This window comes from Dendroctonus ponderosae, unplaced genomic scaffold (genome assembly GCF_020466585.1).
Source record: "Dendroctonus ponderosae isolate FM_Combo_2020 unplaced genomic scaffold, Dpon_F_20191213v2 Dpon_F_20191213_3, whole genome shotgun sequence".
Classification (NCBI taxonomy): domain Eukaryota; kingdom Metazoa; phylum Arthropoda; class Insecta; order Coleoptera; family Curculionidae; genus Dendroctonus; species Dendroctonus ponderosae.
The window spans coordinates 1,022,399-1,043,568 of NW_026018508.1; the positions used below are offsets into that span (position 1 = coordinate 1,022,399).

At 36.8% G+C, this 21,170-nt stretch overlaps 3 protein-coding genes across 4 annotated transcripts in view; 2 read left to right on the plus strand and 1 right to left on the minus strand.

Annotated features, from left to right (window-relative positions):
• Positions 1-2,022: 2,022 nt before the first annotated feature.
• On the plus strand, positions 2,023-4,723 carry LOC109542564. The gene is made up of 4 exons (XM_019911836.2): positions 2,023-2,241; positions 2,298-2,492; positions 2,547-2,717; positions 2,959-4,723. Exons 1-4 carry the CDS (start codon positions 2,209-2,211, stop codon positions 4,327-4,329), a joined length of 1,770 nt encoding a protein of 589 aa, XP_019767395.2. The 5' UTR covers positions 2,023-2,208; the 3' UTR covers positions 4,330-4,723.
• Positions 4,724-4,734: 11 nt separating this feature from the next.
• The window catches only part of LOC109542502 (pseudouridine-metabolizing bifunctional protein C1861.05-like), a 121,204-nt gene continuing 104,768 nt past the window's right edge, over positions 4,735-21,170 (plus strand). The window contains exons 1-7 of the mRNA XM_048664646.1: positions 4,735-5,293; positions 5,351-5,573; positions 5,633-5,772; positions 5,828-5,984; positions 6,166-6,342; positions 6,629-6,750; positions 7,365-7,424. Coding sequence (XP_048520603.1) covers positions 5,081-5,293; positions 5,351-5,573; positions 5,633-5,772; positions 5,828-5,984; positions 6,166-6,342; positions 6,629-6,750; positions 7,365-7,424 — 1,092 coding nt within the window. The 5' untranslated portion in view covers positions 4,735-5,080. The remainder of the gene's footprint in view (positions 5,294-5,350; positions 5,574-5,632; positions 5,773-5,827; positions 5,985-6,165; positions 6,343-6,628; positions 6,751-7,364; positions 7,425-21,170) is intronic.
• The window catches only part of LOC109542518 (CD63 antigen), a 101,087-nt gene continuing 91,862 nt past the window's right edge, over positions 11,946-21,170 (minus strand). The window contains exons 7-8 of one of the 2 annotated variants that reach the window (XM_019911766.2): positions 18,605-18,645; positions 11,946-15,255 (exon numbers count right to left, since the gene is read on the minus strand). The gene's annotated coding sequence lies outside the window, so the exon portion shown is untranslated. The remainder of the gene's footprint in view (positions 15,256-18,604; positions 18,646-21,170) is intronic. The other variant, XM_019911767.2, reaches the window with a different exon arrangement.

A 21,170-nucleotide genomic window follows, 5' to 3' on the forward strand; every position in this document is an offset into this window, starting at 1 on the left:
AAATCTGAAAATGAATGAAAAAAGGGGCGGTTCCATTTAAAAAACCAAAGTTGGTAACTACCACACGTTTATGATACACCCCGTATATTGGAAAGTAATTTTAAAATGTGGACCTTTTAAACATGAAAAACTTTCGTAGGACGTATTTTCTTGCAAAGTTCATATTTACTGAGATATCGCACTTTGACGCACTAATGAGCAACCCTGTATATATATATAGTCTGTGGGCTGGACCACAGTCTTTCAGACTGAACTATATCCAATCCTCGAGATTGCTTGCGTCAGATAAGGAAGTCACAGAAAGACTAGAGCACAGAACACATCCCCCAGGGGGGATATTTTGTGGACTAGAGCTTGACTAGGACCATAGGGTAAGTAAAATAAATATTTTACTTTCTCTGTGACTAGGACTAGAGCTAGTACTTGTCTTCATCTATGGACTAGAGGGAGAGATAGAAATCTATATGATCCAAGACTGCTGGGACGCCCTGAATAAAATGGCACGGCAGAAACAAGTAAACCCCCCTTGAGAGCCCTATAACTGCCGAATCTGACATAGGGCTAAGTAGGGCTAAGACAGGTAGCAAGTCTCTAGACCACTGAGCTCACAAAATGTGCCCCCTGGGGGGATGTTCTGTGACTGCGCCCTTAAAGATACGACAGAGAGTAAAGTGCGGTTTTAATTTTTATTATTGAGCGATATATGTTTTCTTGAACTTGTGTGCTGAATGCTTGAATGCTGTGTAATTCTCGTATTATAATGTCCTATAATTGTCTAAATTCATTTAATTAGATTTTGAATTTCCCATTCATTTTCTAAAGTGTCGCAATATAATTGATCAGTCTTCAGAAAACAGATAAAAGTTCTATGAAAAACTTCTGGAAAAAGTGGAAAATTAGTGAATCTCAAAGATACAAGAAGTGGAAATGAATGGAATCTCACTTGATCTTAAAGATGTGGGCAAACTTAACGAAAAATTTAAAAATCTCATTATTTATTATTTTACGATTATTATTCACCTAGGGAGGGAAATGTAACTTCTCACTAGGGAAATGAAGTAATGTGTTGAAGTAATGATCACGTCTAAGGTTAGTAGTAAAAAAAAAGTAAAAAAAAAGTAAAAAAAAAGTAAAAAAAAAGTAAAAAAAAAGTAAAAAAAAAGTAAAAAAAAAGTAAAAAAAAAGTAAAAAAAAAGTAAAAAAAAAGTAAAAAAAAAGTAAAAAAAAAGTAAAAAAAAAGTAAAAAAAAAGTAAAAAAAAAGTAAAAAAAAAGTAAAAAAAAAGTAAAAAAAAAGTAAAAAAAAAGTAAAAAAAAAGTAAAAAAAAAGAACTTGGATGTTACAATACAACGATGTAACTTTTTTTATCACGTTTTCCACGTCTCATTCCATTTATTATTATCCATACACCTCCCTAAATACGTATCGGTATTGGTAATTGCACTTAATTAATTAATTTGTTATCTTACTTTGAATTATTTGTTTATTTTATGAATTATTGATTTCTAACATGATAATTTTGCTTCTTGAGCAAAGGTTTGTAGTTTCTATAATAAACACGTATTTACACTATAATACACACCTATTTATTTACAGCAATACAAATTTGAAAATGCTTATGAAGTTTTTATTATCAACATATCCAAACCAAACAATATAAGCATTGTTCTATGATCCAAACACCAATGCTCAGAGGTGATCTGTGCACGAATGGCTGTCGAAGAACTTTAATTGAGATTAGGAGCATGTTTATTTTCAATTTAATATTTGTTATAAGTCTTGCCACTGTGCAAATATATTAAACTGAATATTAATCATCTCTTAATCCCAATTAAAGTAATGGGTCGCCGATAATAGTCAGATAGATAATAATAGATAGAATAGAATAGATAATAATAGATAAAGGATTCAATCCCTGGAAACAAGTAACAGGGACGCAATCCCGCTAGAAGATTTAAATGTAGCTGTGTACTTGCATTCATAGATGGCAGCCGGGTAGCGCGCGTCCAACAAAGTGCGAGTACGTGGGTTATCTACCTATGACTATTGTTGTGTCAGCCGATAGCAGCTAATTGTTTATTTACCAATTTGTGCAAAGTCTGGGGGCCAAATAATGTTAATGATTTAATGTAGATTCATTAGAACAGCAATTTTCCAGTTCTAATCAAAGATTTCATGTTGATTGCGCGAGCCCTAAATCCTACTGAAAATGTTGAAAAAGGGCTCATTTAACCTGAAAATGGTTTGTATTTTTGTAAATAACGGCGATTTCCGGGTTTAATTGGCTCTCCTTTACAGCCTGCTAACAATTTCCATGAATTGGTATCAAGCGCAGCCGATCCGAATACACTAATAGACGTTTATGATCCTGAAACTGGTACTCTGGTAAAAAGTAGCCCCCAATCTTTGAAGCAGAGTTTCTACAAGCCCCAGCAGAAGCCTCCCATGAATGTTGTGTATCAGGTCGTCTATCCTGATGATCTGAATCTGAAGGTGATTTGAATCAACCCAGCAGGCGAATGTTTCACGTACATGATGTTTTTTCAGCCTGGTGTCGGATACCAAAAATCCAAAAGTCGAGTGGGCAGGCCAAAGAAAGCGAAAATCCCGCAACTAACCCACATAGAGTTGAATCAACCGAGTCAAAAGAGCAAAGTGCAGGTGGTGGCAAAGACTCGGTCCGGTAGGGAAGTGAAATTTCCAAAGCACATTCAAAATGTAGGTAATGTACAATAGTTCAGACATTACATAGAATTGAAAAACTGCTCTCTCCGGGTTGTTAAGCCGTCGTCTGTTGGAATTCGGCCCTAACGTTTCGCTAATATGTATGGCTAATATCTTCAGAGGCGATTACACTTTAGTGTGGACGCCTCCGGACGTCGGCTTCCGATACCCCGAAAACCAACAGTTTTAAAAAATTTACGTTGTTCTGCTTATAGTGCATATATTGCCATTTTAGGACTTCAAAAAAATTGTGACTGATGACAATGTAACAAACGACTCAGAAATCGAAACGGCGGACTTTGTTAAATACACTGAAGCGGACAAATCAAAGGACAAGCCGGAAGTTATAGAGGAGAAGCCGACAGTTTTGGACTCTGTGCAGAAAAAGAGGCGAATAGCTTCCCAATACCGCTGCCCCAAATGTCAGAAGGCTTATATGGGACGCAGCAAAATATTGGAACACTTGAAGAAAAACCCCACACACGGCCCAATGAATGAAAGCGAAGGAAACCATTTTGAGGTCTGGAATTATTTAGTTTCCATAACGCAAAAGTGCCCTTCATCGGAGCGGGGCCCGAAGTTGTGCCAGGAACTCTCCAATCTCCTACACAATTTGTTGCTGTTGACCAATGCGCTCTTTAAAAAGTTGGGCAATGCCTCCAATGAGGTTAAGGTGGATAAGGTCCTGGGCAATGCCATTGGTTTAGCGCCTGGGACTTATTATTTTGATGACAACAATTTGTACAAAGACGTCACGGTGTTGAAGTTGATGAGTAACACGGACTTTTTAAATTCGATCAGATCCAAGTCGCAGGAGAATATTGCGCGTTCGCCTGAGGTGAATTGCAAATGCGGCAAATCTAGAGAAGTGGTGCCTTCAATTGCGCCTTCAATTGAAGCTAATGATGAAATAGTGAAGAAAATAGACAGCATCAATATAGGGAACAACGACACTGTGCCAGAGCTGGAAAAGGCAGGCGATAAGTTTGGAGAGCAGCAGTTTTTTTTGTCGGACGACGTTTATTCAAGTTTGAGCGACTATGAAATGAAGTCTGGCTTGGATCCATCTGAAGAGAAAATCGCTCATGAGAGCAAACCGCGGCCTGAAGCTGTAAACTACAAGACTGATTTAAGTGTTAAAGGCGAAGCCAAGTTATTTCCGGATATTGGGGATTATAACAGTTTCTCCATGAGTTATGGGGGCAATGATGATAATTTGGAGGAGCTGAAAAAGTCGCCCAAAAGCCCCAAGATCAAAATCCAGTCGAATATTCTCCTCTGTCCGCCAAACCCCAAACTACCGCAGTCGAATTTCCACAGCGAAACGTCGCCTAGTAAATATCTTCTAAACACAGACTTGCTGATAGATAATTCGGTGCTTTTGCCAATTCCAAACCTGCATCATGGAGTTGATGAACTGATGCTGCCCGTCACGGATGAAACAGGCATTTTGGACAACTCGAGCGGTTCGGACGAAGTGATGAATGTGGATCAGTTTGTTAATGAGCGGTTTCGCCGAATAACCGAGTCCGATTTAGGGGCGAATGACGGAAGCTTGAGTCTCGAGTTACCGGCTCTGGGGCTGTTCCCGTTTAACTCTACTTAGAGGAGAATGTTACTAGTGATTCAATCAATTATTTGACTTAAGTATTCGTTATTTAAGAGTTTTTAGGTTTATGGGCAAGCTTAGAGCAAAGGTCGTTGTGGGTTGTTTTTGGCCACACATTTGTTTAAAGATAAAACATATTGTATTATGTATATATTCGGGGGATTTGTGTATTTAAAATGATAATGGTTGACGTTATAGCGTTATTCTTACAAAGCATTGTATGGAAGCGTTTAGGACGCACAAAAGTTACATTTTTGTCACAAAAAACTGCGATATTTGCAAAATTCAATGTTTCAATTAATTCGTGTTCCATTTAATAAACATTTATTGAATTGAAATCCACATGAAAAATTTCACTAGATTTCATTAAGTAAAAATGTTTCAAAAACCATCAAAATAAATTTAAAATCATTTTCCCATCCCACGCAAAAATTAATCAACCATATTTACAAACATGAATATTTGGCCATCCGAAATTCACTGAAGCGTAAACATTTTAAATGCAAGTAGAATTTGGTTTATTTATAAACCGGTTTGTAGCGGCTTTGTTCCGGCGCCCGTTCGAGTAAATCAAAATGAAGAAAACGCTTGTTTCCCTCAAAATCCTGCAGTCCTTTTTAATCTCAGCTGATACTGAGCACACTCGCATTAATCACTTGAATTCAAATGCTTGATAACCGGTTAGTTGACCTGGATTTCGATAGTCGGCTCGATTTCGCGTCGGAAACGCCTGTTGTTTTTTCGAAAAATGCTCCAACTAGTTCCTCGCTTGGCATTAAAATCGGGTGCTCGTTTGTTTTCGCGAAGAAATCACTTCCTTGAGGTGAGTGATGAGGTGACTGAGGCATTGAGGCTCAACAGGCCGGTGGTTGCGCTGGAATCGACAATTATCACTCATGGGATGCCGTTTCCTCAAAATGTTGAGTGCGCTTTGGAGGTGGAGGAGGCGGTTCGAAGCCAGGTGAGGAAGAAACTAAACATCCTAAATTGTTGATTATCTAATGTTCGATTGGCTCAGAATGCGGTTCCAGCAACAATCGCCCTAGTAAATGGAGCTGTTAAAGTGGGTCTATGTAAGAGGGAAATTGAGATTTTGGGCGACACGAAGATTAGCCGCCCAGTGAAAACCTCCCGCAGAGATTTTCCGTATGTTCTGAGCAATAAACTCAACGGCGGCACCACCGTGGCTGGCACCCTGGTTGTTTGCAACCAGGTTGGTATACGAATTTTTGCAACTGGAGGTAAAATATCAGGTTTAGTTCAATGGTTTGAGCTAATTGTGTCTTTCACTGTGTAATAGGGATTGGTGGTGTCCATCGCGGAGCAAGCGAAACGTTTGATATTTCCGCTGATTTAACTGAATTGGGACGTTGTAATGTTGCGGTTGTTTCCAGCGGCGTTAAATCGATCTTGGACATAGCGAAGACGCTGGAATACTTGGTAATATGAAGTGTAGATAAAGTAGATAATTAGACTTATTCTTTTCTTAATTCAGGAAACACAGGGGGTTTTGGTTGCAACCCTTGGCCCAACCGCAGCGTTTCCAGCTTTCTACAGTCGCTTGAGCGCTCACAAAGCCCCATACTGTGTTGAAACTGCTTCGGCTGCAGCCGAAATCATCAAAGCTCACAAAGACATGCACCTTGAATCAGGTAGTGAAAATTTGAAAATTAACAATTTTCAGAATCATCGCTTTGCGCATTTTTCTGTAAGTTTTAAAGTCGCAGCTTTCAGATAGCGAAGTTTGCTTTTGAAGTAAATTTTCATCATTTTGAAATACTACATTTGCTAGTTTTTACGGCCTTAATGGACTAATAGACTTTTTTGTCGTAGGCTTGTTGTTTGGAGTGCCTGTTCCAGAGCCTTATGCTTTTGATCCAGAATCAATTAACCGAATTATCGACGACGCATTAGTGGAAGCCCATAAGGCAGGCATAAGTGGTAAAAACATCACGCCCTTTCTTTTGGAGCAGATCGCTGGGATGTCGGGGGGCAGCTCGTTGAAAACTAGTATCCTTTTTAGGAAGCAGAGCAAAACGTTATTTTTGCACCATAGAAAAGGTCTGAGACATCTTATAGGGCGTTTTTAAATATTTACAGCTTTTAGATGGTTAGCAAAGGAGATTTTTGAGGTAATTTCTTGAAACTGATCAGTTTTCCGGGCTTTTTGGCCGCTGTGGATACGAATTTTTTGAACGGCGGCCTGAAGGCTCGAAAAACGTACCTATCTGCTTCATTTTGGAAGGTGCAAGCATTGATATTGTTTTATGATGTTTTGGCCTTAAATTGCGTCTAGATATTGCGCTAATAAAGAACAACGCAAAAACTGCAGCAGAGATTGCCGTCTGTTTAGCGCATCTGGAAAGAAACGAAGAAGACACCAAACCAGAGGAGAAGCTGCCCTCGAGCAAACGGCCCGTAAGTACCTACATTATTATCTTCCTTGAGTTTATGCCAGGCGTTCGTCATAGTAATGGTGAGTTAATACAATTCGCCCTGAGTGTTTTACGACTCTAAGCTAGAAACGTTATCAATCTTAACAAACTCGTCATGTTTACAACCGAACTCCCGGCAGATCCTTAACTAATTTAATATCGCCATCTCACGTGTATCCAGACCTTTGCACTAAGCGGAGCGCCCCATTCATTCCCGAACCTGGAAGAGTGATTAACGAAATTGATGCGCACAATTATAACGCCGATTAACTCCTTGAAAGTGCCGATGATTGATGAGCCGGTTTCCAGGCTGGATTCTGAAGCAACGGAAATTAAAGTTTTTTACGAGGGAAGCGACAAGGCGTGGGTATTTGTCCAGAAAGTTTGCTCCCGAACTTATTACATCAATTTATTAATTTGAGGAATGTTTCCGTCGAGGCAGATGAGATAGGGGTGGGGTTTAAATGGTTTGAAATTTTCACTCGATTTGCTTTTTTGGACTTCGGTGTCGAACATTTTCATTTGACCCTGGTTTCCAATTATACATTTTTTCAAAAACATACGAACTTAGAAAGTAACGTTCATACTTTTTTGCAGGTTATTATTGGAGGATGCAACTTGGACTGCGTGGTTCATCTGGAATCCGACGAACTAAAGGTAAGCAACTTTTCAATTGCAACCGGTTTGGACGCAAAGAATTTTTGAACAACGGCGTGTGCGTTTAGCTGCCAAACTCCTCGCAAGTCTCACCTTGAGTAATTGTCATACTTAAGCCCATACCTCCAGGAAAATAAAATTTTGAGGAAATATAGAGTGCAGTTTGGTCTATTTGTTGTCGCAAAAGAGCTTTTTAATTTTAACTGGCGGTTTGCGGCAAAAGTTCTTGCAAGTCTCACTTTGAGTTTTTGTCAAAATTTATCCCAATCGTCCAGGAACATAAAATTTTGAGATAACATAGACTGCAGTTTGTTGTATTTAAGACCGCAAAGGGCGCTCTTTAATATTATCTGGTTTGCTCACTAAAAATTGTTGAAATACGTCGGGTAAATTTAGCTGCAAAACTTCTTGCAAGTCTCACATTGAGTACTGGTAAAAATTTAGCCCAAAACTCTGGAAAATTAAATTTTGAGGAAACATAAAGTTTAGTTTGTTCTATTTGTTGCCCCAAAAAGAGTTTTTAATATTAACTGGTTTGGTCACAAAAAATGTTGATAGACGGCCGGTAAATTTAGGCGCAAAACTAGCAAATCTCACTTTGAGTATTTCTCAAAATTTAACCCAAATAGGTAGAAAAATCGAACTCTGAGTAAGTATTGAGTGCAGTTTGTTCTATTTGTTGCCGCAAAAAGCGCTTTTTAATATTAACTGGTTTAGTCGTAAAAAAATACTGAAAAACGGCGTGTGCGTTTAGGTGCAAAACTCTTTGCAAGTCTCAATTCGAGTAATTGTCAAAATTTAGCCCATACATCCAGGGAAATTAAATTTTGAGGAAACATACAGTGCAGTATTTTCTATTTGTTGCCGCAAAAAGAGCTTTTTAATATTAACTGATTTATTTGAAAAAAAAATTAAATAAAAACTGCAGGTGCGGTTAGCTGCAAAAGTCCTTGCAAGTCTCACTTTGAGTATTTGTCAAAATTCGGCTCAAATATCCGGGAAAATCAAACTTTAAGGTAACATAGAGTGCAGCTTGCTCTATTTGTTGTCGCAAAAAACGCTTTTTAATATTATCTAGTTTGGTCGTAACAAAAAAATAGAAAAAAGGCCGGTGCGGTTTGCCGCAAAAGTCCTTGCAAGTCTTACTTTGAGTAATTGTCAAAATTTAACCCAAACATCCAGGAAAATGAAATTTTGACGAAACCTAGAGAGCAGTTTATTCTATTTACCACCACAAAAGGCGCTTTTTAATATTAGCTGGTTTCGTTGCAAAACAATGTTGAAAGACGTCGGGAAAATTTGGTCGCAAAACTCCTCGCAAGTCTCACTTTGAGTACTGGTCAAAATTTAGCCCAAAAGTCCCGGAAAATTACATGTCGAGGAAACATAAAGTTTAGTTTGTTCTATTTGTTGCCGCAAAAAGAGCTTTTTAATATTGACTGGTTTGGTTGCAAAAAAATGTTGATAGAGGGCGGGTAAATTTAGGCGCAAAACTTGCAAAACTCAATTTGTTTATTTGTCAAAATTTTACCCAAATTTGCAGAAAAATCGAACTTTGAGTAAGCATTGAGTGCAGTTTGTTCTATTTGTTGCCGCGAAAAGTGCTTTTTAATATTGACTGGTTTAGTCACAAGAAAATATTGAAAAACGGCCGGTGCGCTTAGCCGCAAAAGCCGTTGCAAGTCTCACTTTGAGTAATTGTCAAAATTTATCCCAAACATCCAGAAAAATAAAAATTTGATGAAACGTAGAGTGTAGTTTGCTCCATTTGTTGTCACAAAAAACGCTTTTTAATCTTATCTGGTCTGGTCATAAAAAAATTTAGGAAAAAAGTCCGGTGCGGTTTACCGCAAAAGTCCTTGCAAGTCTGACTGAGTAATTGTCAAAATTTATGCCAAAATTCCAGGAAAATGAAATTTTGAAGAAACCTAGAGAGCAGTTTGTTCTATTTAGTGCCGCAAAAGGCGCGCTTTAATATTAGCTGGTTTCGTTGCAAAACAATGTTGAAAGACGTCGGGAAAATTTGGTCGCAAAACTCCTTGCACGTCTCACTTGAGTATTTGTCAAAATTTAGCCCATACATCCAGGAAAATTAAAGTTTGAGGAAACATAAAGTTTAGTTTGTTCTATTTGTTGCCGCATAAAGAGATTTTTAATATTGACTGGTTTGGTTGCAAAAAAATGTTGATAGAGGGCGGGTAAATTTAGGCGCAAAACTTGCAAATCTCACTTTGAGTATTTGTCAAAATTTAGCCTATACATACAGGAAAATTAAATTTTGGGGGAACATAAAGTGCAGTTTTTTCTATTTAATGCCGCAAAAAGAGCTTTTTAATATTAACTGATTTATTAGAAAAAAATTATAAAAACTGCAGGTGCGGTTAGCTGCAAAAGTCCTTGCAAGTCTCACTTTGAGTATTTGTCAAAATTCAGCTCAAATATCCGGGAAAATCAAACTTTGAGGTAACATAGAGTGCAGCTTGCTCTATTTGTTGTCGCAAAAAACGCTTTTTAATATTATCTAATTTGGTCGTAAAAAAACWTTGAAAAAAGGYCGGTGCGGTTTGCCGCAAMAGTCCTTGCAAGTCTTACTTTGAGGAATTGTCAAAATTTAACCCAAMCAKCCAGGAAAATGAMATTTTGACGAAACCTAGAGAGCAGTTTGTTCTATTTAGTGCCGCAAAAGGCGCGCTTTAATATTAGTTGGTTTCGTTGCAAAACAATGTTGAAAGGCGTCGGGAAAATTTGGTCGCAAAACTCCTTGCAAGTCTCACTTGAGTATTTGTCAAAATTTACCCCATACATCCAGGAAAATTAAAGTTTGAGGAAACCTAAAGTTTAGTTTGTTCTATTTGTTGCCGCATAAAGATATTTTTAATATTGACTGGTTTGGTTGCAAAAAAATGTTGATAGAGGGCGGGTAAATTTAGGCGCAAAACTTGCAAATCTCACTTTGAGTATTTGTCAAAATTTAGCCTATACATACAGGAAAATTAAATTTTGGGGGAACATAAAGTTCAGTTTTTTCTATTTGTTGCCGCAAAAAGAACTTTTTAATATTAACTGGTTTATTCGTAAAAAAATATAGAAAAACTGCAGGTGCGGTTAGCTGCAAAAGTCCTTGCAAGTCAAAGTTCAGCTCAAATATCCGGGAAAATCAAACTTTGAGGTAACATAGGGTGCAGCTTGCTCTATTTGTTGTCGCAAAAACGCTTTTTTATATTATCTGGTTTGGTAGAAAAAAATATTGAAAAAAGAAAGTCCTTGCAAGTCTCACTTTGAGTAATTGTCAAAATTTATCCCAAAAATCCAGGAAAATTAAATTTTGAAGAAACCTAGCTAGCAGTTTCTTCTATTTACTGCCGCAAAAGGCGCTYTTTAATATTAGCTGGTTTCGTTGCAAAACAATGTTGAAAGACGYCGRGAAAATTTGGTCGCAAAACTCCTCGCAAGTCTCACTTTGAGTACTGGTMAAAATKTAGCCCAAAAGTCCAGAAAAATTAAATTTTGAGAAAACATAAAGTTTAGTTTCTTCTATTTGTTGCMGAAAAAAGCGCTTYTTAATATTAACTGGTTTGGTAGCAAAAAAATGTTGATAGGCGGCGGGTAAATTTATGCGCAAAACTTGCAAATCTCACTTTGGGTATTTGTCAAAATTTAGCCCAAATATGCTGAAAAATCGAACTCTGAGTAAACATTGAGTGCAGTTTGTTCTATTTAGTGCCGCAAAAAGCGCGCTTTAATATTAGCTGGTTTCGTTGCAAAACCCATATAGACCCAAAAATACTGAAAAACTGCAGTTGCGGTTAGCCTCAAAAATCCTTGCAAGTCTCACGTTGAGTAATTGTCAAAAGTTAGCCCAACCATCCCGAAAAATTAAACTTTCGGAAAACATAGAGAGCAGTTTGTTCTATTGGTTGTCGTAAAAGCCGCTCTTTACTATAAGCTGGTTTGTTTGTAAATAGTTGAAATACGGCGGATACATTTATCGCAAAAGTCCTTGCAGGGTTCACTTTGAGTATTAGAACCTCAAAAATTAGCCGAGACCTGCAGGGCCATCAAACATTGAGTCGGCGAACCAGTGAAGTTTTCTCTATCTTCTCATAAAATCTCTTCATAAAAATCGTTGTTTCATCTCAACTGGTTTGGGCAAAATACATTTTTGCAAAACGGAGTGTCAATTTAGTCCCGCATGCAACTCTCAGTCGTCAAGTCGAATTGAAAACTAATTGCCTAGCAGTTATATAATCCATTAATTCCTGAAAATTCAAGGGGCAATAAATTATAAGACGCGGAGCGCTCTATGTAGGGATTTGTTTAGCGAAAACTGAAGACCTCAGGATAAATAATTAAGTTACTCGGTAGTAATCCGGGCCATATATTTTCCAGGAAATCCGTCTGATCTTGTGTTCCTTTGAGAATACTACACGTATGAAATATTAATACTTTCTCGTTGCCTCTTATAATATAAATGATGGGATGAGCGCTGCCACAGAAGCAAAACAAACAAACCCGACCCAGTTTTTCTAACAATACCTTTATTAAATGAATATATACATCATCTTGTACATGAATTAGCACTAATAGTCGGTAACAATAAGTATGTAAAATCTAAACATCTCGCTCTAGATTGCGGAATTTAAAATTGGGAAGCTTTCTTAATAAGATCTTTGAGTTCAACTCGATGACCAAACAGTACCCCAAGCGAACATAATCTCCAACGAGTTTCGATCCACTGATGTTTTGGTACTTGCAGGCTCTAAATAGTACGAACTTTGGACATACTTAAGGACTAGTTTAGTTTTTCTCTTATGTAAAAGACCAAACTCTATTAGGCGAGGCACTCTATTGAATTAAGTAAGCTCATTATGTACACTAAAGTCTCAATTTGGCGAGCGCTTCGTGATTTTAAGGATTTTTCACTTTAACGGATTTGAAATTCGGCTCAGCAACGCTCAGATCGATTATTTAAAGCCGTTTTATGGAGAATCAAGCATATAACGTGTGTGAGTCAAGGCAAATACTATAGACTATAGTATTTGGTTAAGATAAGCGAGGAATTGTGCAAGCCGATAATGCACTTGTGTGGAAATGTTTATTTTTTGGTCAATTTACTCAATGGGCCAGCAAAACCAAGAAATTATGGAGGTGTTCTGAGTTCAGTGTTTTCTATGTACTGTGAAAATTTCAAGGTACTGCCTGCACTTGTTTAAGAGTTATGAATTTTTGGAAAAAGCTTTTGCAACGTTGATATAAATCAGAATTCCGTGCGTTTTAAATGAAAATTTCAGAGGTTCTAGTTTCATACACCTTTAGACTGGGAAAATATCAAGTTTCTGCTTGTATTTGTTTAAAAATTATACATTTTAATAAAAGACTAAGAAAATGCGTGAAAACCATCTTTTTTGCAATAAAATGGGAAAAAGCAGGATTCGGCGAAATTTAAATGAAGTTTTCAGGGCTTTCAGCTTCATATACTTTCTATAGACTGTGAACATATAAAGTTGCTGAAGACTTTTGCTTAAAAGTTATGAAGTTTTGAAAAAAGCTCTGCAGCTGCTTGGAAACCGTCCTTGTTAAACCAACATTTGCAACGTTGACAAAAATCAGGATTTGATGCAATTTAAATTATAATTTCAGAAGTTTTAGTTTCGGATACTTTCTATATTCTGTGAAAATATCAAGTTTGTTTTTATTTATGAAAAAATTGTGAAGAAGTTTAACAAAAGACCAAGAAAATGCGCGAAAACCGTCGTTTTTGCAATAAATTGGTAAACATCAGGATTCGCCTTCATTTAAATAAAGTTTTCAGGACTTTCAGCTTGATATACATACTTTATTTAGACTGTGAAAATATTAAATTGCTGAATGCTTTTGTTTAGATGTTATGAATTTTTTAACAAAGTTCTGCAACTGCTTGAAAACAGTCCTTTTTAAACCAACATTCTCAACATTGACAAAAATCAGTATTCGGTGGATTTAAATGAAAATTTCAGAGGTTTTAGTTTCGCATACTTTCTATACTCTGTGAAAATATCAAGTTTGTGCTTGCATTTATTTAAAAATTGTGAAGTTTAACAAAATGCCAAGGAAATGTGTGAAACCCGTTATTGCAATAAATTGGCAAAAATCGGGATTTAGGGCGAGTTAAATGAAGTTATAATATTCATATACTTTCATGATACTGCGCAAATATCAAGTTACTGATTGCTTTGGTTTAAAAGTTACTAATTTTATATGAAAAACTCTGTAGTTCCTTGAAAATTGTCGATTTTCAACTTTGCAACCTTGGTACAAATCCCAATTTATTGCAATTTGAATCAAATTATCAAAGTTTCTTGATTGAAGTGTGCATAGAGCACAAATACTTTGTCAATTACAAGATTCTGCTTGAATTTGTTTACAAGTGATGAATTTTTCTGCAGCTTTGTGAGAACAGTCATTTTTGCAGCCAATGTTTGGAGCCTTGGCAAAAATCACGATTCAGTGAGATTTGAATGAAATGATGACGATTTTCCGACCGAGGTGTCTTCTACATACGGTGGACATTTCAAGTTGCTGCTTGCGCTAAAATTAAAGATCTCGCCTATAATTTGCTTTCCTGAGTTGTATTCGAATCGGTAGATATAACTCCACAACTCCAAATTATTTTCTCGCATTCTCACACATTCCAAACAAGGCGTAACTAGCAGTCTCACAATCTCGTAAATTATGTACAAAAGCATATACGGTGAAGTGTTTAATTCACAACAAGTTTGGACTTGCAGCAGATGATTTTTGGGCTCAAAATAGTCTCGAATCGAACGCAACAATCAAGTGCAAATAGCTAACATTGTTAACGAAACCCTTCATCTGTTGAAAGTCCATCATGCATACGTTGCAAGAACATGTTCTGGAACAGCGAAAACTTCCTTGATATTCATTGAAAATGGACAGATTTCGTTGATGCGTAACAAATGTGCAGAATATCCAACCAGTCTAAGAACTAATCTAGGTTTTGAGTAAAAAATATTATTTTACATTGTGGGTAGGTACATGTTAGTAGTGCCTCCTATCGGCTATTTATAGTAGATATTGTTGTTCAAGTATATGGGTCCTTCTACGAAAAAAATCAATTCAACGCAATGTACAGTGGGAAACTTTTCTCTGGATTTCTAGCTTAACGCTAATTTAAATTCGTTTTTAAAGCACTATAAGCGTATCGATACATTGGGTGAAAATAATCATCACTATGCTTTATCTATATTAGTGCGGACTTTTTCAAGGGAGGCTTAGCCAAAATCAATGGCAATTTTAGGCGGCTCTGAGTGTTTTTCCAAGAAACAGTCGAATGCGTTCCAAAAAGCAAACAATTTTTTCACTAATTGTCTTGGTGCTTGTACTCTTATTTCTTTTAAATTCTCTCATTTTTCCACGCTTTGTCCTTGTTTACTGAATGAATGAAACTTAAACTATGGGGCGCGTTTAGTCCGGGCTTATCTGTTCTGTGATGAAAATTCAGCTTTTCAAAAGGCGTTTTTGGACACTTGATTGTTTGACATCATGCTGACAAGCCAACGTAATAATGTTTTGTCCATATGGAGCACTTGATGGAGGAAAAGTACCGTTTCCGATACTGTCACTGCACTGAATAGGGCGGGGCGGTTTAGTCCGGGCGCTAAACTAACGTTTCTGGGGGGTACGCGGGCACTGAAGAGAGTAACTCTCAGCAGGGATCGTCCTTGACACGTGCTCGAGGCTTGCGCTTGAAGATGTCCTCGAGGGGGGTTGCCAGGGGGCCCTTTTTGACGCGACCCCAACGGCCGCGGCTGAACAGACCCTCCAGGCGATACTGAAATTTCAAAATTTTGCATTAGACGTAGCACTTTTTGTTTTAGTGGAATTTAAGCTCTTTGCAAATGGTACTCGTATATTAAGCGCAAACGAAATGTTCAACAAATACTCACCTAGGCTTTGAAAATGTAGCCTAAATCAAAATTTGGTCCGAATTGAATGGATTTCTCAGGGAGTTTAGAATCAGGTGTCTTCTCTATACCTACTGTGAAAATTTGAAGATGATGTTTGCCCTGGATCGGAAGTCCTGATTTTTTGACGGAAATCACGCAGTTGCATAAAAACTGATTTCCGGACAACTTTTAAAACATCGCCATTCGATGACTTTTTAATGAAATTAGTAGAGTTTCCAGACTCAAATGTCTTTTAGAAATTACGAAAATTTCAAGTTGAAAGTTTTCCTGAATCAGAAGTTACGAATTTTTAAAGGACGTCATGCAGTAGCGTGATAACAGTGACTTTTGGACTATGGAGTTTCAAAAGATGTCAAAAATTTTTTCAGTGATTTTAAGAATTTTTCAGTTTAACGGATTTGAAATTCGGCTCAGCAGCGCTGTCGTGGATTTATAGAGAATCATGCAGAAAACGTGTGAGTCAAGGTAGCTTAGGAACTGTGCAAGCCGAATGTGTGGAAGTTTTTCTTTTTAGGTCAATTTACTCAATGGGTCAGAACAGGTTTCTACAGATTTTCTGAGTTGAATGTTTCCTATGTACGTTGAAAATTTCACATTATTGTTTGCTTTTGTTTAAAAGTTATGAATTTCTGAAAAAACCTCTACAGTTGCTTGAAAATCGTCGTTTTTAAACCAAGTTTTACAACGTTTACAAAAATCAGGATTCGTTGCGAGGTCAATCATACTTTCAGAAGTTTTGGTTTCGGATACTTTCTATACTCTGTGAAAATATCAAGTTTGTGCTTGCATTTATTTAAAAATTGTGTAATAAAGTGGTAAAAAATCAGGATTTGGCGCCATTTAAATGAAGTTTTCAGGGCTTTAAGATTCATATACTTTCTATAGACTGAAAATATAAAGTTGCTAACTGCGTTTGTTTAAAAGTTATGAATTGTTGAAGAAAGTCCCACAGCTGCTTAAAAACCGTCGTTTTTAAACCAAAATTTGCAAGGTTGGCAAAAATCAGGACTCGGTGCGATTTAAACGAAAATTTCAGAGGTTTTATTTTCGGATACCTTCTATACTCTGTGAAATATCAAGTTGTTCTTGCATTTATTTAAAAATTGTGAATTTAAACAAATGACAACGAAAATGMGTGAAAATTGCGTTTTTGGACCAGAATTTGCAAAAATTGGCAAACAGGATTCAGCGGGATTGAATTTTTTTTGCCAAGTTTAAAAAATCGCCATTTGATAGAAATTTTAATGAATTAAGCGAGTTTTTACACTCATATGAGGAAAGATTTCCTGAATTAGAAGTTACGAGCTTTAATAGGACGCCATGCAGCAGCGTGAAAACAGTGATTTTGGGGCCAGATTTTGAAAAGTTGTCAAAATTCAGGATTCGGAGGTATTTCAATGAAATTATGAGGGTTTTGAAATGAAAATGTCTTCTGGAGGCTGTAGAAATTTCAAGTTGATGTTTGTTCTGAATTCGAAGTTACRATGTTTTAAAGGAAACCATGAAGTTGCACAAAAGAGTGATTTTTTGGGACAAAACTTGRCAAGTTTCAAAAATCGCCAATCGACGACATTTTATTAAAATTAAAAAAGTTTTCAGACTCAAATGTCTTTYAGAGAATACGGAAATTTCAAGTTGAAAGTTTTCCTGGATGAGAAGTTACGAATTTTTAAAGGACGCCATGCAGTAGGGTGATAACAGTGGCTTTTGGCCTAAAGTTTTACAAGTTGTCAAAAATTTGTTTAGTGATTTTAAGAATTTTTCAGTTTAACGGATTTGAAATTCGGCTCAACATCGCTTAGGTCAGATATTTAAAGTCGGGGTCGTTTTATAGAGAGAGAATCATGCAAAAAACGTGTGTGAGTTAAGGTAGTTTAGGAATTGTGCAAGCCGATTGTGTGGAAATGTTTCTTTTTGGGTCAATTTACTCAATGGGTCAGAGCAATCAGAATTCGTTCTACAGGTTTTAGTTAGAGTTAAATGTTTCCTATGTACGTTGAAAATTTCACGTTACTGTCTGCTTTTGTTTAAAAGTTATGAATTTTTCAAAAAAGCTCTGCAGTTGCTTGATAATCGTCGTTTTTAAACCAACATTTACAACGTTGACAAAAATTACGATTTGGTGCGATTTCAATCAAAATTTTAGAGGTTTTAGTTTCGAATACTTTCTATACTCTATGAAAATATCAACTGTGCTTGCATTTATTTAAAAATTGTGAATTTTAATGGAAGATCAAATAATTGCGCGAAAACCGTTGTTTAAGCAATAAATTGACAAAAATCAGAATTCGGCGCCATTTAAATGGAGTTCAGGGCTTTCATCTTCATATAGGTACTTTCTATACACTGAAAATATAAAGTTGCTGAATGCTTTTTTTAATTATGAATTTTTGACAAAAGCTTAGGAGTTGCTTGAAAATCGTCGTTTTTGAACCAATATTTGCAACGTTGAAAAAAATCAGGATTCGCACGGATTGAAATTAAAATTTCAGAGGGTATAGTTTAGGATACTTTCTATACTCTGTGAAAATCTCAAGTTTGTGATTGTTTTTGTTTAAAAATTATGAATTTTAACAAATGACCAAGAAAATGCGTGAACATCTGCGTTTTTGGACCAGAATTTGCAAAAATTGGCAAATATCAGTTTTCCTAAATCAGAAATTTCGAGCTTTTATAGTACGCCATGCAGTATATGCAAGTTGATGTTTACTTTGGATCGGAAGTTACGAATTTTTAAAGGGAACAATGCAGTTGCGTAAGAACAGTGAAGTGAAAGTGGTTAAAAGTAGCGATTCCATGATATTTTAATGAAATTAGCAGCGTTTTAAGACTGAATACAATTTTCACACTTTTGAGACTCAAGTCTGTTCCATGGACTGCGAAATTGAGCGAAAGATGGAACTTGCTCCAGGTTGAAAGTTACGAATTTTTAATTTCAAAGACAGTGACTTTTTAATCGCTAAATGGAAAGTCGTTTTAAGTAAGTTTTTCGAGCTTCGATAGAAATAAAAAACCACTCTATATATTTGGCACATCTCACATTCGTCTACTTCTAGTGTAAAATATGTGCTGGACACCCATTTACTCGCATTGTGGAAAAGCGACCTATCTTGCCTAACTACTTTTGCTCGATGATTAATGGAAAATTAAAAAATTACGGTTAAAATGTAAAAAACACAGATGGCACAAACAGCATGCAAAGCGCGGACTCACCAACAACACTTAGAGCAGGCGACCATCATGCTTGAGGAAATCTTAAAGAAAAGAAAGGTTCTCTAGAGTATGTTTAGGAACGGGAACAGTTTTACTGGTTTATCCAACATAGCAAAGTGACTACGAACAATCTTCGTGTTGAATGCAGTCATGGAATCCTTCGTTTCAAAATTAGCGCTCGTTCATCAGGTTTTTTAAGACTTTTAGGGGGAAAATTTACCAAACTTGCGAAAATCTGCTAGTTTTTTCGAAACGAGGGATTGTTTACGTGTGGTGTTGTAGAATAGTTGAATCTACCGCAAAAAAATCTATCGCATGGAAGTATCAATTCATCAGCCGGCCAGGGTGTTAAAGGAAATAACGTGCTAAGTGACTAATTGTTATCAAGTCTACAGTCGACATAATTTAGATATTGCATGTGAACCTCCCTCGGTCTATAATTAGTCTCTCGAAGAAAATTCGTAAAAATAGGCCAGAGTAAAATATAGTCAGTTTGGCCTGCTTGCTAAATATTCAGCTTGGGGCGGTTTTAGCGCTGATAAATATTTAAATACAAAAAATTTCCCCTGATGTGTTAATTCCGATTTTCACTTCGGTTCAAGAGGGTCGCAGTCAAATATTCATGCATAAGACGGTTTTTTTCTGCTTCACACACGCGACTCAAATTAGCAAATAATTACAATTTAAATTTTGGTGATATACAGGGTTTTGTTTGGAAATAAGTATACAAGGTGATTTAAAATTGGCGTCATTCCTCTGGACGTGTTGTCTGGGGGTATTTTCGGGTATAGAAAAAGAAAGATGGTTTTTAAAAACTGAGAAATTTGCAAAAATCTATATCAGAAGGACGGCAACAGTGTTTTTCCTTTTGCTTAATTAACATTACGTAAATATCTGTTGCTTCTTAATTATTAAAGATTGTAGTAACCATGGGTAAACACAACACAAACAAACTGAAATTACGATTCAATATTTTGAGGTTAGCATAACGTTGTTGCTTTCCGTCAGTGCTGCCAACATCCTTGGGGCAACAGAAACCTCCTGTTAAAGGTTATGTATCCATGGTCAATACATGATGAAATAAAATTGAAAGGTACAAGGGAAAACAAGGATTGTCACTTTTTTATGAATTCTGGCTTACCGCGCATTCTGTTAGTAAAAACTGAGGACTATCGACTGCATTAGCCATATAGGATATGAAACGCGATTATTCGGAAACCTGTGGACAAAGTAGTAACCAATGTAAAGATAATTGGACGCTCTCTAAAACGATGAGCCACATTTAAGATTCCAAGGGTGACATCTACTCCTCCTGGGGGATTGAAACTAGGAGGCTAAAAATATTAATTTAAAATGTCCCCCTAACAAATAAAATTTACGGGTCTTTCCGATTTTTCAAAGTTTTAATTGCAAGAAAGTTATTAAGGATGGGAAGTTTTCAAATTGACGCCCGCCGCGTATAAAAAACCTTATGTCTAAAAAGTAAACAATCCTGCTAAGTAGTCTTCACGTTGCGCAAGAATTAAACCTTTTATCTTCTTTATCTCAAAATGTATAAAATGTGACATTCCTTCTTTTCTCTTGTACTCTTCAATTGAGTTGTTAAATCGCCAGAAGTGTTCGAAGTTCTGTCCATTTAAAGTCCTCAGTTTAAAATGCCCATCCTCTCGTCTCGAATTCGGCTAATTAACTCCTGCTCAATTTGTACCGGGGTTCGGAAGATCAGAGATTTAATGTGTTCTGGTGTCCTGTGTATCTTACATCATCATCAGCCTCTCAACGTCCACTGCTGGACATAAGCCTCCTCAAGTGTTTTCCATTTTTCTCTATCTTGCGCGGTTCCGATCCAGTTTGTGGATATTCGCTTCAAATCATTCGTCCATCAGTCTGGCGGTCTCCCTACACTCCTCTTGTCATCCCGAGGTCTCCATTCCAGTAATCCCGCAAGTTGTTCCAGCCACATGTAGCCACAGCATCATGTCTTGGACTCCCGTTATGCGTCTCAAATCCTCGTTTAGGACTCTGCCCCCTCAGGCTCATGCCTATCGATGCTYTCTCCATTTTTCTTTGTGCTACCTGTAATTTTGGTATKGTTGCCCTTGTCAGTGTGAGAGTTTCTGCTCCGTATTTGAYCACCGGTAGTATGCATRTGTTAAAAGTTTCTCGTTTTAGACTGATAGGCATATCACTTTTAASGACGTTTCGTAGCTGTCCAAAAGCAGCCCATCCCAGGGAGATTCTCCTTTGAAGCTCGTTCGTCTGGTTATCCCTGCCAATATTGATTTCATGASYYAGATACGCATACTTTTCTGCTGTTTCTATGTTTGTTCCGTTTATTTCTATGTTTTTACTGGGAACTAAATTTGTCATTAATTTTGTTTTATACGTATAAAGTTTATACTAAGACCCACTTCTTTGCCGCTGCGTGTAGTTCTCTTAACATATTTCTTATTTTTCCTAAATCGTCTGAGATAATAACGAATCAGAAACGTCGTCAGCGAATCTGAGATTACTGAGATATTCTCCATCGACGTTAATTCCCTTGTCCTCCCATTCAAGAGATTTT